Genomic DNA, 13,809 nt, shown 5'->3' on the forward strand with positions numbered 1-13,809 from the left:
GTCAGAGTCACACAGCATGGAAACAGACCCATGGTACAACTCGTTCATGTTGTCCAGATATCCTAAATTAATCTAGTCCTATTTTCCAGCATTTGGATCACTTCCCTCAAAACCTTTCGTATGCATATAGGCATCCAGGTGTCTTTTAAAAGCTGTAATCGTACCAGCCTCCATAACTTCCTCTGGGAGCTCATTCCACACATGCATAACCTTTTGCATGAAAAAGTTAGCCCATAGGTCCCTTTTATGTATTTCCCCTCAACTTAAACCTATGCCCTCTGGTTTTGGACTATCCCACCCTATGAAAAATACCTTGGCTTTTCACCACCTATCCATGCTCCTCATGATTTTATCACCATTTATACAGGTCACCCCTCAGCCTCGGATGCTGTAGGGAGAGCAGCACCAGCCTATTCAGCTTCTCCCTATAGCCCAACCCCACCAGACCTGGCAACATCATTGTTAATCATTTCTGAACCCTTTCAAGTTTCACAACTTCATTCCTATAGCAGGGAGACCAGAATTGAGCACAGTATTCCAAAAGCGGCCTAACCAATGTCCTGTATAGCCACAACAAGACTTCCCAACTTCTATACTCAATGCTGTGACCAATAAAGGCAAACATGCCAAAGGCCTTCTTGACTAGCCTATCTACCTATGATTCCACTTTCAAGTATGTGTGAGCCTGCACTGTAAGGTGTCTTAGTTCAGCAACATTCCCCAGGGCCTTACCATTAAGTGTACAAGTCCTGCCCTAATTTGCCTTCCAAAATGCAGCACCTCACATTTACCTAAATTAAAATCCATCTGCCACTTGTCAATCCACCTGCCCATCTGATCAAGGTCCGGCTGTGCTCAGGAAGTGACCTTCTTCGCTGTCCACTACACTGCTAACTTTGGTGTCATCTGCAAACTTACTAACTATACGTCCTACATTCACATCCAGAAGTGACAATAAGTAGTGGGCACAGCACCAATCCTTGTGGCACACCGCTGGTCACAGGCCTCAAGTCTGAAAAGCAACCGTCCATCACCTGTCTTCTACCTCTGCACCATCCTGGAGATATCCTTGATCCTGGCACCAGAGAGGCAACACACCATTCCGATGTCTCATCGTCGGCCGGAGAAATGTCTGTTTGTGCCTCCGACTCGACAGTCCCCTATTACAGTCAATCACCTGGAACCTGATATACCCCTCGTTACATTAGAGCCAGTCTCCATACCAGAAACTTGGCTGTAGGTGCTACATTCCCCTTACAGGCCATCACCTTCTCTATATTTCCCAAACAGCGTAATTGGTTGAAATGAGGACAGCCACAGGAGATTCCTACACTACCTGCCTACCTCTCCTACCTTTCCTGGAGGTAACTCATCTACCTGTATCTGTGATTTTTCTCCCTTCCTGAAACTGCCATCTATCCCATCCCTACCTCTTGTAAATTCTTTATTGCCTCTAACTGCTGCTTCAACTAATCCATGCCACCGATAGGATCTGAAACCAAACACATTTCCTACAGACATAATCAGTAACATGGAAACTCTCCTTAATCTATCCCATCTGACACAAAGAGCACATCACTCTGCTGAAAACCACCTTTACACCTGAACAATCTGCAGACCTGGAAAATAGCAGCCTTACCGCTCTAAAAACGCTGCTCGAGGATAATACAGCATCTGTTTTATATTTTTAAAAGTTTAATCAAGAGACAGATCTGAATGAAAGAAAAATCAAAAACCCCACTCAGCTCATTATTGTAGTTTACAAGAAAGAAAATACACTAAGAAATAAGCCACTATCCTGCGAGTTCCCCACTGTTCCAAAGTTTTCAGGCAATTACAGACCAGCAGATTAACACAACTACATGGGTGCTGGAGTCAGAGAAGGATCCTGACCTGAAACGTCAACTTTGCTGCTCCTCTGATGCTGCCTGGCCTGCTGTATTCCTCCAGCTCCACACTGTTACATTTGAGACAGGAACTGGGAACCAGTGGTGTTTTGGCCCCATGATCCTGTTCTGCCATTTAATAAGTTCATGTTTTTTTCTGATTGAGGCCTTGACTCTGCTTTCCAACATAATCAAGAATCTACCTCCCTCTACACTAAAAATATTCACATAAAGTTGTCCTCCTCCATTCTCTACAGAGTTTCAAACACAACTCTCAAAAATTTGCCATTCCCACTTTGAATGGACAACCCTTTAATTTTTAATCTGTATCCCCTTGTTCTACGTCTCTTCCTACCAAGTTCCCTAAATACAAACTAAGAGCAGGGCACTCAGACTCTCAAGCTTGCTGTGCCATTTGCGAAGATCATGACTGTCTGACGATTCCGCATTCACAGCAAGCCCAGAGCATCCTTCACCACCTTATCAGGAATTCACCAACCACTGCCATAAAAAATTTTTTAAAAATTTCCTGTAAAACAGTTTCAAAACACAAAGCCCTCAAAAATGTACCTCTTTAGTTAAATGAGCAACCCCTTTTATTTTGAAACAGTGACCCTTACCTCTAAATTCTCCCACAGGAAACACATTTTCCATATACACTATGTCAAGACCCCTCAGGATCTTGTACTCGAATCAAGTCACCTCTTACTCCTCTAAAAATCATGTCGATGCAGGTCTGGTCTGTTCAACTTTTCCTGTTACACAACCTGTCTGTTCCAATTAATACTTCCAAAGCATTTTTATTCTTCCCTAAGTAAGGAAACCAACACTAAACAACACTATAATCACTGAAGGAAACTCTCCACACTTTTATATTCAATTCCCCTTACGATAACTTGTAACATTCTATCAGCTTTCTTAATTGCTTGTTACACTTGTAAATGAACCAGCTGCAATGAATGCAAGTCACCCAGATCTCCCTGCATCTCACGACTTTGAAATCTGTCATTTAGCCAATATTCTTTCCCCTTTCTATTAAAATGAACAATTCGACATTTTGTCACTAAGTCCATTTTTCCAGATCTTTTCGAACTCTCAACCTATTTACATCCCTCTGCTGCCTCACGTCCTTCTTAAAACTTACTTTCCTATTATATACTAACATACATGTCTAAGATGTTCTTAGACACCTTTGGAGCACATGGAACTTAAACCGAGGCCACTTGGCCCAGCAGCAAGACAGTCCTAGTCACCTTTCTTCGTGCCATCAGCAAACGTAGCAACTACACATTTGTTTTCCTCACTGAAATCATTAATATAATCATACGTAAAGAAGGTGAGCTCTTGCCAACTGATCCCTGTGGCACATGACCTACCTATGCCTACTGTTTCCATACCAGTATTTGACGCCCAACCACAAGCTTCACTTTTGCCCAATAATTTCCACTATGGCACCTTATCAAATGTTTTAAGGAAATCTAAGAGCATTACATCCACCCTTCCCACTTTATCCACTGCCATACGTTACTTCAAAAGATTTATTTGAAATCACAAGCTTTTGAAGTGCCGCCACTTTATAGCTTCACCTGAAGTATCAGTACTCCAGAAACTTGTAATTTCCAAAAATTCTGTCGGACTATAAACTGTCATGTGATTTCTGACCTTGTCCAGCCCAGTCCAACACCAGCCCCTCCCTGTCATATTTCAGAAACTTCACTAAATTGATTAAACATGACTTTACTTTCAAATCCCTATTTACTCTGCCTAACTAGGTGCCTGCCCAGTTGGAATGTCTTAACAATAGGGGAAGCTTACTGGCAAGCAAGCTCATAGTCAAAGGGATAATGTGGAAATTAACACAGAATTTAGCAAATCAAGCATCCAGTGACAAGATAGATCTAGATAGAAAACATTAGTAAAGTTTAGGCCAGTGCACTAATTGAGTAAACGGCTTGTGACGTATTAAGCACCTTTGGTACAATCAGTTGTTCAGCAACAACCACTTAGTCAACTCTTATTTCCATTACCCTGCGCATGGAGGTCAAACGCGAACTATATGGAATAAAAGATACATAAACCAAAAGATACATAACCAAACGGAGACTCGGCGACTGCTTTGCGGAACATCTACACTCTGTTCGCAACAAACATTTCAAACCCCCTCCCCCACTCATGGGATGACATGTCCATCCTGGGCCTCCTACATTGCCACAACACCTGAAAGATGCAGGAACAGCATCTCATATTTCGCTTGGGAACTCGGCAGCTCAAGGGTATCAGTGTGGATTTCTCAAGCTTCAAAATCTCCCCTCCCCCAACCATGTCAAAACCAGCCCAGCTAGTCCCCGCTTCCCTAACCATTCCTCCCACCTCAAGCCCCATCCCCATCCCCTACCCACTAACTTCATCTCCCCCCCCTTTCCCCCCCACCCCGACCTGTCCGTCCTCCCTGGATTGACCTATTCTCCCCACCCCCCCAACTCCCCACCTACATTCACCTTCACTGGCTCTAACCATGCCTCTTTGACCTGTCTATCTCCTCTCACCCTATCTTCTCTTTTATCCATCTTCTATCCGCCTCCCTTGTCTCCCTATTTATTTCAGAATTCCCTTCCCCCCTCCTACATTTCTGAAGAAGGGTCCTGACCCGAAATGTCAAGCTTTCCTGCTCCTCTGATGCTGCTCGGCCCGCTGAGTTCATCCAGCTTCACACCGTGTTATCTCAGATTCTCCAGCATCGGCAGTTCCTAATATCTCTCCCTCTCTCATAAACCAATACAGTTGCTCAAATGGTATTCATCATTTTGGGCTGTCCAAGGAGGTCCCTCCCTGTGCAATTCTGTTGTAGACAAATTGAGTAGTCACAAAGGCAGGCTATTCAGAATCATGATCCAATAAATTGCACTTCTAATGCTTTACCCATGACAGATGTTAAGTAAACTGACCTGCCGTTTCAGATGATCGGACCGGACCGGACCAGATCAGATCAGATCAGGATTAGATTCCCTACAATGTGGAAACAGGCCCTTCAGACCAACAAGACCACATCACCCCTTGAAGCATCCCACCCAGACCCATTCCCCTATAACCCACACAGCCCTGAACACTACGGACATTTTACCATGGTCGCTCCAACTAACCTGTGGGTGGTAACTGGAGCACTCGGAGGAAACCCACGAAACACGGGAAGAATGTGCAAACTCCACACAGACAGTCGCCTGAGGCTGGAATTGAATCCAGGTCCCTGGTGCTGTGAGGCTGCAGTGCTAACCACCGAGCCACCATGCCGCTCCGTCTATCTCCCCCTTTTTCTTTTCTCAGTGAAAAAGTGACATTCACTATTTCAGAATCTAATGGAACATTCCCCTAGTCTGTGGGATTTTTCAAAGTTACACCTAAATCATGAACCAATTCTCTAGCCACTGCTATTAAGATTCTAAAATGAGGGCTAAAAAAGATCTGTTCAAAAGGGACAGGTTTCACCTGAACTGGAGGGGCCATCAGTAACCTGACAGGGAGATTTGCCAGTTCAACTTGGGAGCCTTTCAACTGGGTGGGGCAGGAGAGGGATGGATCCAAAGTAGTGTTTTGAATAGAAGGACAGATGAGGATGGTTCCAAATTTAAAAATAGTAGTTAATTAGAAAAGATAGGCGGGCACAAGTAAGCGAAAGATGTAACTGCATTTATTTCAATGCAAAAGGTCTGACAGGTAAGGCTGATGAACTCTAGGCACGTATGGGAACATGGGACGGAGATATCATAGCCATTTCAAAGACATGGGGGAGGAGGAGGAGGAGGAGGCGGAGGCGGAGGAGGGGATGTAGCACTTCTGGTTAAGGAAACATCACTGCTGTACTTAGAAAGAGGATATTTCTGGAGGGATCATCGAGTGAAGCTACTGAGTGGAACTCAGAAATACAAAGAGATTTGTACTATAGGCGCCTGCAGAAATAAGAAGGGATTTGTACTATAGGCATCTGCCAATTATCAGCAGGAAATTAAAGAGCAACTTTGGAGAGAGATCCCAGATATACATACAAGGTATGCATCCATTTAGAAGACAGGGTTTGATTAGGAGTAGTCAGCATGGCTTCATGCTTGAGGGACCATGCCTCACAAATTTGTTACAGTCCTTTGATGAAGTAACCAGGAAGGTTGATGTGGGTAGGCTAGTATTTGTAGTCTATATGGCTTTCAGAAAGGCCTTTCATAAGGTTTCACATGTCGGCTGCTCTGCAAGGTTCAATCGCATGGAACCCAGAGTTGATAAACTGGATACACAATTGTCTTGATGATAAGCAGAGAGTATTAATGGAAGGATGCTTGTTGGACTGGAGGCCTGTGACAAGTGGTGTGTGTCAGGGGTCGATGTTGGGGCCATTATTGTTTGTTATCTAAATCATGACTTGGATGAGAATGTACATTAGTAAGTTTTGCAGATGTCACTAAAATAGGCGGTATCGTGGATAGGGAGGAAGGTTATCAGAAATTGCAGCAGGATCTTGATCAGCTGGGGAAGTGGGCCTAGAAATGGCAAGTGCAGTTTAATATAGGTAAGTGTGAGGTGAAGCATTTTGTAAAGTCAAATCAAGGTCAGAGTTTCACAGTGAATGGTAAGGCATTGAGGAGTGTAGTTGAACGGAGGGACCCTGGAGTTCAGGGGCACGGTTCTCTGAAAGTGGAGTCACAGGTAGACAGGGCAGCGAAGGTAACATTGGGCACAGTGAGGGCATTGAGTATAGAAGTTGGAAAGTTATGTTGTACTTGCACAGGGCGTTGGTGAGGCTGCAGTTGGAGTATTGTGTTCAGTTTTAGTCACGTTGCTATTGGAAGGATGTAAAGGGTGCAGATGAAATTTACAAGGATGACGTTGCCAGAACTCAAGGGTCTGGGTTTTGGGGAGAGGGTGGGCAAGCTAGTATTTTTTTCTTGAGCGTGTAGGAGACTGATGGGGGAGGGGTTTTATAGAAGTGTCTGAAGATCAGGAGAGGTGAGGATAGGGTGAATGCACTCAGGCTTTTTCTCCAGTTTAGGGAATTGAGGGCTAGACAGCATCAGTTTAAGGTAAGACGAAAGAATACATGGGAACCAGAGGGGCACCTCTTTTTTGCTTTTTTTAAAACAGAAGGTGGTGCGCATATGGAATGAGCTGGCAGTGGAAGTGGTTGAGACAGGTACATTAACAATAATTAAAAGGCATTTGGACGGATACATGGACAGGAAAGGTTTATAAGGATATGGGCCAAGTGCAGGGAAACATGTTAGCGTGGATGGAGATTTAGGTCAGCATGGACTCGTTTGGCTGAAGGGTCTGTCTCCGTGTTGTAGAATTCTAACTCTCCATATGTGGAATAATAGGATTGTAATAATAGGAGATTTTAACATTCCAAACATATAGACTGGGATGGCCATAGTGTAAAGGGCTAGGATGGTGACGAATTTGTTAAACTTGTTTAAGAGCATTTTCCTAATCAATATGTAGCTGCACCTCCTAGGTAAGGAATAAACCTTGACCTTCTCTTGGGAAATAAGGCAGGGCAAGCGACGGAGGTGTTGGCAGGGGAACATTTTAAGACCTGTGATCATAATTTTATTAGTTTTAAAATGGAAGGGATAGAACTTGTAAAACAGTTATAGTTCTTAACTGGGGTAAGGTAAATTTTGATGGTTTGAGACAAGAACTTTCGTAAGTCGATTGGAGAAAACTGTTCGCAGGCCAAGGGTTGACCGGCAAGTGGGAATAACAAGACTTCAGACGCATTACGTTCCTGTTAGAGTGAAGGGTAAGGCTAATAAGATTAAGGAACAATGGATGAATTAGGATATTGAGGTTTTCATCAAGAATAAGGAGTCATATTAGGTATGGACAAGTTGGATGAAGGGAATCTCTTGAAGAGTATAAGGCATAGAGCAGCTTTCTTAAGATAGAAACTAGGAGGGCAAAAGAGAATGAGATAAGGTTATCCTTAATCTTATGTGCCAAGGCTAAGAGATTTTACAAGTACATTAAGAACAAAAGGGCAACCAAGGAGAGAACAGGACGCCCTAAAGACCAACAAAGTCAAAGTGTGGAAGCACACGAGACAGGAAAGATCCTAAAGGAATACTTTGCAACAGTTTTTACAGTGGTGAGAGAAATAAAAGCTAGGAAACTCAGGGAAATAAATATCAACAACTTAAAAGGAGTCCATGTGACAGAGGTGGTGGTGCTGGCAGTCTCAAATAAAAAGCAATAGGTGGATAAATCTCCAGGACCCAATCAAGCGTATCCTAGGATGTTGTGGAAAGTAAGAGAAGCTGTAGGGCCTCTTGCAAAATTATTTGAATCATCTACAGCCACTGATGAAGTGCCAGAGGACGAGAGGGTGGCTACTGTTGTGCCTTTATTTAAGGTAGGCTGTAAGGAGAAGCCTGGGAACAACAGACCAGCAAGTCTGACATCCGTGGCGGATAAGTTGTTGGAGGGGATTTGGAAAGATAGGATTTACATCCATCTGGCAACATCGATTAGGGACAGTCAACATGATTTTGCGCATGGGAAATTGTGTCTCAAACTTGGTTGAGTTTTTTCAGGACATAACAAAAAGACTGAGGAGGACAGAGTGGTAGATATTCTTTACTTGGACTCGAGTAAAGCCTTTGACAAGATTCTGCATGGTAGACTAATTAGTAAAGTTACAACACTTGGAATTCGGGGAGAACTTACCAACTGAATACAAATTAACTTTACAATAGGACACAGAGGATGCTGGAGGATTATTTTTCAGATTGGAGGCCTGTGACCAGCGGTGTTCAACAGGGGCTGGTGCTGGGTTCACTTTTGTTTGTCATTTATATAAAATGATTTGCATGAGCATTTACGAAGCATGGTTCTAAAGGTCACGGATGACAACAAAATTGGTGGACAATCAACAGTGAAGAAGGTTACCTAAGATTATTATCTAAAGATTACAAAAAGATCATGACCAATTGAGTCAATGGGCTGAGAAATGACAGATGTCATTTAACTTACTAACTGCAAAGTATTGCATTTTGGTAATATAAACATGGTCAGGGCATATACAATTAATGGTAAGTCTGTGTAGTATGGACGTACATGGAATAGTGTAGGTTAGATGGGTTTGAGATTGGTACGAAAGGTCGGTACAACAGCGAGGGCCGAAGGGCCTGGACTGTGTTGTAATGTTCTATTAAGAGTGTGCTTCGTATGTGGAATGAACTGCCAAAGCAAGTGGTAGAGGCAGGTGCAGTTACAACATTTACAAGACATTTAGACAGATACTTGAATAGGAAAGGTTGAGAGAGATATGGGCTAAACTCAGGCAAGTGGGACTAGTTTATTTTGGGAAGTTTGTTTCGTATGAAAGAGTTGGGCTGAAGGGTCTGTTACCATACTGTATGAATCCATGACTAAGTCCATCAAGATCCGGGACCATCTAAGCCTCAAACTCCAGCAAGTTTTTCACTATTATTTCCCTGATGATAACTAATTTTCAAGCTTTAATTCTGTCTTTTATTATTTTGTTATTTATCGTGTTATCGGATGATGCAAAGATTTGTTCATTGTCTCTTCCTGCCACACCGTGATCAGTTCCTTTATTGTTATTTTATTCTTTTGCCTCACCTGCTCCATTTAAAATAACTCAAAACAAAAATTGTAAAGGCTCAAGCTTCATTTCTACATTAAAAAAAAACTATACAACCACTAGAAAATACAATAAAAAATGAAAGACGACATCAGAACTGAAGTAATTTTCATCAGGAAGGGGTAAACAGACTGGGTCTCTTCTCCAGAATACCTTCCTGAAGCTTTTTGGCAAAACACACTAAGAAAAGATAAGCCAAGATAAATCAGCAAATCAGACACAGAATAAACATTTTTTACCATGATTGGAGCAGCATGGAGGTTGCTGCTAAAGGAATCACTCACGTGATAAAATCATTGATGCCGTAATGGGTGGGAAAACAAATATGACGCAGAAATGAACAAAAAATTATGCCAATAGTTATGCGTCAACAGGCTCAAACAGAGCATACATGCATTGAATACCTGTTTATGTACATTTTTCAAAAACAAAATCACACATTCTCATGGTTTCTCAGCAAAACATCTAACCATTTAGCAAACTACCTGGTGACATTCAGTTACTGTTCATAAACGTGGGTTCAGCACCATTTGGATCCCAAGCCAACAGTTCTCAATTTTTACCTGCTCTTGATCCTCTTCGTTTTCTGCATCTTCATCACTCTCTATTATAATATATTCAGTTTGTGTCTGAGAGTTTTGTGATGATTGGGTGTTCTGCTGGTGTTCAGGTGGTTGAGGAACCAAATCCAAAGAATGAGATGTTTCCTCATTGTCCTCCATCAATTGAGAAGGGGGGTAATCTTCAATGGCCACCTATAAAGTATCACAGGTTACAATTTACTTATCACTCAAAGTGCTACTCAAATTTGATCAGCAAAATCATCTATTACCGTATTAAAATGTTTTAAGTGGTCTTGACTGAGAAACTCTTATTTACCACAGTCACCGTTATTACACAATCTATAAATGGACAAGTTCCAAACTTTCAGTCAGTGCAGGGAATAAATACATTTATTCAATGTGCTAAGTCTTAGAACTGCCTCTCAGGTGGTGATCTTGGTTTTTATACAATTAGGTAGAGAAAGACATTCTCAAGTACCTGCATTTGTTGTAAAATGTGCTAACTTTTAAATCTTAGCTGTTTTACAAAAGCATCCCTCATGAAGCCTGTAGCAAACTTACTGTCATCTTTTCATCCGACCAGCTGGATTTCTACCTTAAAAGAAATTTAACCACCCATATTTGACAAACCAACAGAATTAAACACAGACCAGTTGCTACAACTATATGGCCTTTATAGTTTTAAAGCAACTAGCTAAAGAGATAGTGGAGGCATTGATTCAAACATTCCAGAAGACACTGAATTCCAGAAGGGTCCAAGTGATTTGGAAAACAGCTTTTCATGAAAAGGAGCAGGGAGGCAAAAAGCAGGAAAAGAATAGGAAAATTAACCTAATACACAAACGTAAGGAACAGGAGCAGGCCTGCTCTGCCATTCAATATGATCATGGCTGATTCAACACCCTTCATGCCCACGTTTGTGCAGTTTTCTCAGAACCCTCGATTCCCACACTGATCAAAAATGTGTCTCAACATTAAACATACATTAAGGCTCTGCCCTCACACTTGTGTGTTAAGGAATTCCAAAGACACTCAACCCTCTGAAATAGAAGCAATTCCTCCTTATCTCTATCTTAAATTGGCACCCCTATAATTCTGAGTGTATGCTCTCTGGTCCTAGACCTTCCCCATAAGCAGCAGCATACTCTCATCATTTAGTCTGTGAAGTCCCTGAAGAATCCCACAGGTTTCAATAAAAACACCTCTCATTGCTCTGAACTCCAGCAAGTAGAGTCGCAACCTGTTCAGCTTTCACTCAAGACATTCCCTCCATACCACGAATCACCCAAGTGAACCTTTGCTGAACTACCTCCAATGAAATGGTATCATTCCTTAAATAAAGGGACCAAAACTGCCCACAGTATACCAGACATGATCTCACCAACATCTTGCCAGCATCTGTCATTGGGAAAGTGCTGCAAGCCATTATCTAAGAAACAAGATATTTGGAAAAACTTAAATCAGAGTCAACATGATTTTGAGAAGGGAAAAATCAAGTTTGACAAACTTGTTACAGCGCTTTCCGGATGTAACAAGTTGAGTTGATAAAAGGGAAGCAGTACAAGTAGCTGATATGAATTTCCGAAAAGTATTAGATGAGGGGCCACGTGAAAGATTATTGTCCAAGATAGGAGATTGCATATGGTAATGTATTAGCATGGATTAACAATTGTTAATACACAAAACAGTGAGGATCAACCGGTCTTTTTCAGGTTGGTAATATGTAGCCAGTGTAGTGGCCCAAAGATCAGTCCTTAGGTTACAGTTATTTACTAGCCATATCAATTATTCGAGAGGAGGGGGCGGTGTAATATATCCAAATTTTGTTGGCAAAATAAAAGTAGGTGGGAAGGTATTAGTGATGAGGACAGAAGGAATCTGCTAAGGGATATAGATAGGTTGAATGAGTGGACAGAATTCAGCAGATGAGTTTAAAGTAGAAAGGAAGTGACAGGTAGCAACAAACCAAAGGACGAATTCTTTTAATGAGGACAGACACTTTTGAAAGAAAATGTAGTGCAGTGCAGGAGGATCAGCATGTTCTTGAGCAGGAAGTAAAATATTAGTATGCAGGTGCAGCAGGTAATTAAAACAGCCAATGAAATTTTGCCTTTCTTGGCAGGTGGGGGTGGACTTGAAAAATATTAAGTCTTGTTACAATTGTACACAGATGTGTTGGTGAGGGCTCAACTGAGAGTACTGTTTCTGATTTTGATCTCTGTACTTAGAAAAAAAACAAGTGGGCATTGGAGACAGTTAAAAACCAAAGAGATTCATTTGGCTGATTCCTGGGATGCAAGAGTTATAGAGTCAGTAACTCAGTCATGCAGCACAGAAACAGACCCTTTGGACCAACTGACCAAGTTTCCTAAACTGAATTACGGCCAACTGCAGACAAATCGGACATGTCCCTCTAAACTTTTCTTATGCATGTACTTGCCCCTATGTCTTCTAAATGTTCTAATTTAAACTAGCCTAATTTAATAAGAGCAACAAAGCAGACAGTATTCTTAATACTTTAGAAGAACGAGGTACGATCTCATATACAAAACAAGATTCTGAGGAGGGTGAGAGACAGGGTAGATGTTATGATGCTTCCACAAAAGGGGAAATCTCAAACTCAGGGGCAGTTACACAGAAAAATTTAAAATAGTACTCATTTAAAACACTTGCAAAAGGAACTTCTTTGTCTGGAGGGTCGTGATTGTATGTAATTCTCTACCCCACGGACAAAACATGGATGAAAGAACTGAAGTGAGATAGGAACAAGCAGCTTAGCAGTAAAGGCAACATTTAACTTAGCCAAAGATTGTACAGCCTTAATAAAATTTAACACAATAAGAATTGGGGAAAGATAATAAAATGTGAGGCTGGATGAACACAGCAGAAAAGCTGACGTTTCGGGCCTAGACCCTTCATCAGAGAGGGGGATTGGGAGAGGGAACTGGAATAAATAGGGAAAGAGGGGGAGGCGGACCGAAGATGGAGAGTAAAGAAGATAGGTGGAGAGAGTATAGGTGGGGAGGTAGGGAGGGGATAGGTCAGTCCAGGGAAGACGGACAGGTCAAGGAGGTGGGATGAGGTTAGTAGGTAGATGGGGGTGCGGCTTGGGGTGGGAGGAAGGGATGGGTGAGAGGAAGAACCGGTTAGGGAGGCAGAGACAGGTTGGACTAGTTTCGGGATGCAGTGGGTGGGTGGGGGGGAGAGGGGGGGGAAGAGAGCTGGGCTGGTTGTGTGGTGCAGTGGGGGAAGGGGACGAACTGGGCTGGTTTAGGGATGCAGTAGGGGAAGGGGAGATTTTGAAACTGGTGAAGTCCACATTGATACCATTAGGCTGCAGGGTTCCCAGGCAGAATATGAGTTGCTGTTCCTGCAACCTTCGGGTGGCATCATTGCGGCAGTGCAGGAGGCCCATGATGGACTTGTCATCTAGAGAATGGGAAGGGGAGTGGAAATGGTTTGCGACTGGGAGGTGCAGTTGTTTGTTGCGAACTGAGCGGAGGTGTTCTGCAAAGCGGTCTCCAAGCCTCCGCTTGGTTTCCCCAATGTAGAGGAAGCCACACCGGGTACAGTGGATGCAGTATACCACATTGGCAGATGTGCAGGTGAACCTCTGTTTAATGTGGAATGTCATCTTGGGGCCTGGGATAGGGGTGAGGGAGGTGGTGTGGGGGCAAGTGTAGCATTTCCTGCGGTTGCAGGGGAAGGTGCC

At 42.7% G+C, this 13,809-nt stretch overlaps 1 protein-coding gene across 3 annotated transcripts in view; it reads right to left on the reverse strand.

The window, feature by feature from the left end:
- Positions 1-13,809, reverse strand: part of tprb (translocated promoter region b, nuclear basket protein) — a 137,720-nt gene that overhangs the window by 33,671 nt on the left and 90,240 nt on the right. For all 3 annotated transcript variants that reach the window (XM_048538935.2, XM_048538934.2, XM_048538933.2), the window contains exon 40: positions 10,098-10,289. In XM_048538935.2, the coding sequence (XP_048394892.2) occupies positions 10,098-10,289 (192 nt within the window). The remainder of the gene's footprint in view (positions 1-10,097; positions 10,290-13,809) is intronic.

This window comes from Stegostoma tigrinum, chromosome 8 (genome assembly GCF_030684315.1).
Source record: "Stegostoma tigrinum isolate sSteTig4 chromosome 8, sSteTig4.hap1, whole genome shotgun sequence".
Classification (NCBI taxonomy): Eukaryota; Metazoa; Chordata; class Chondrichthyes; order Orectolobiformes; family Stegostomatidae; genus Stegostoma; species Stegostoma tigrinum.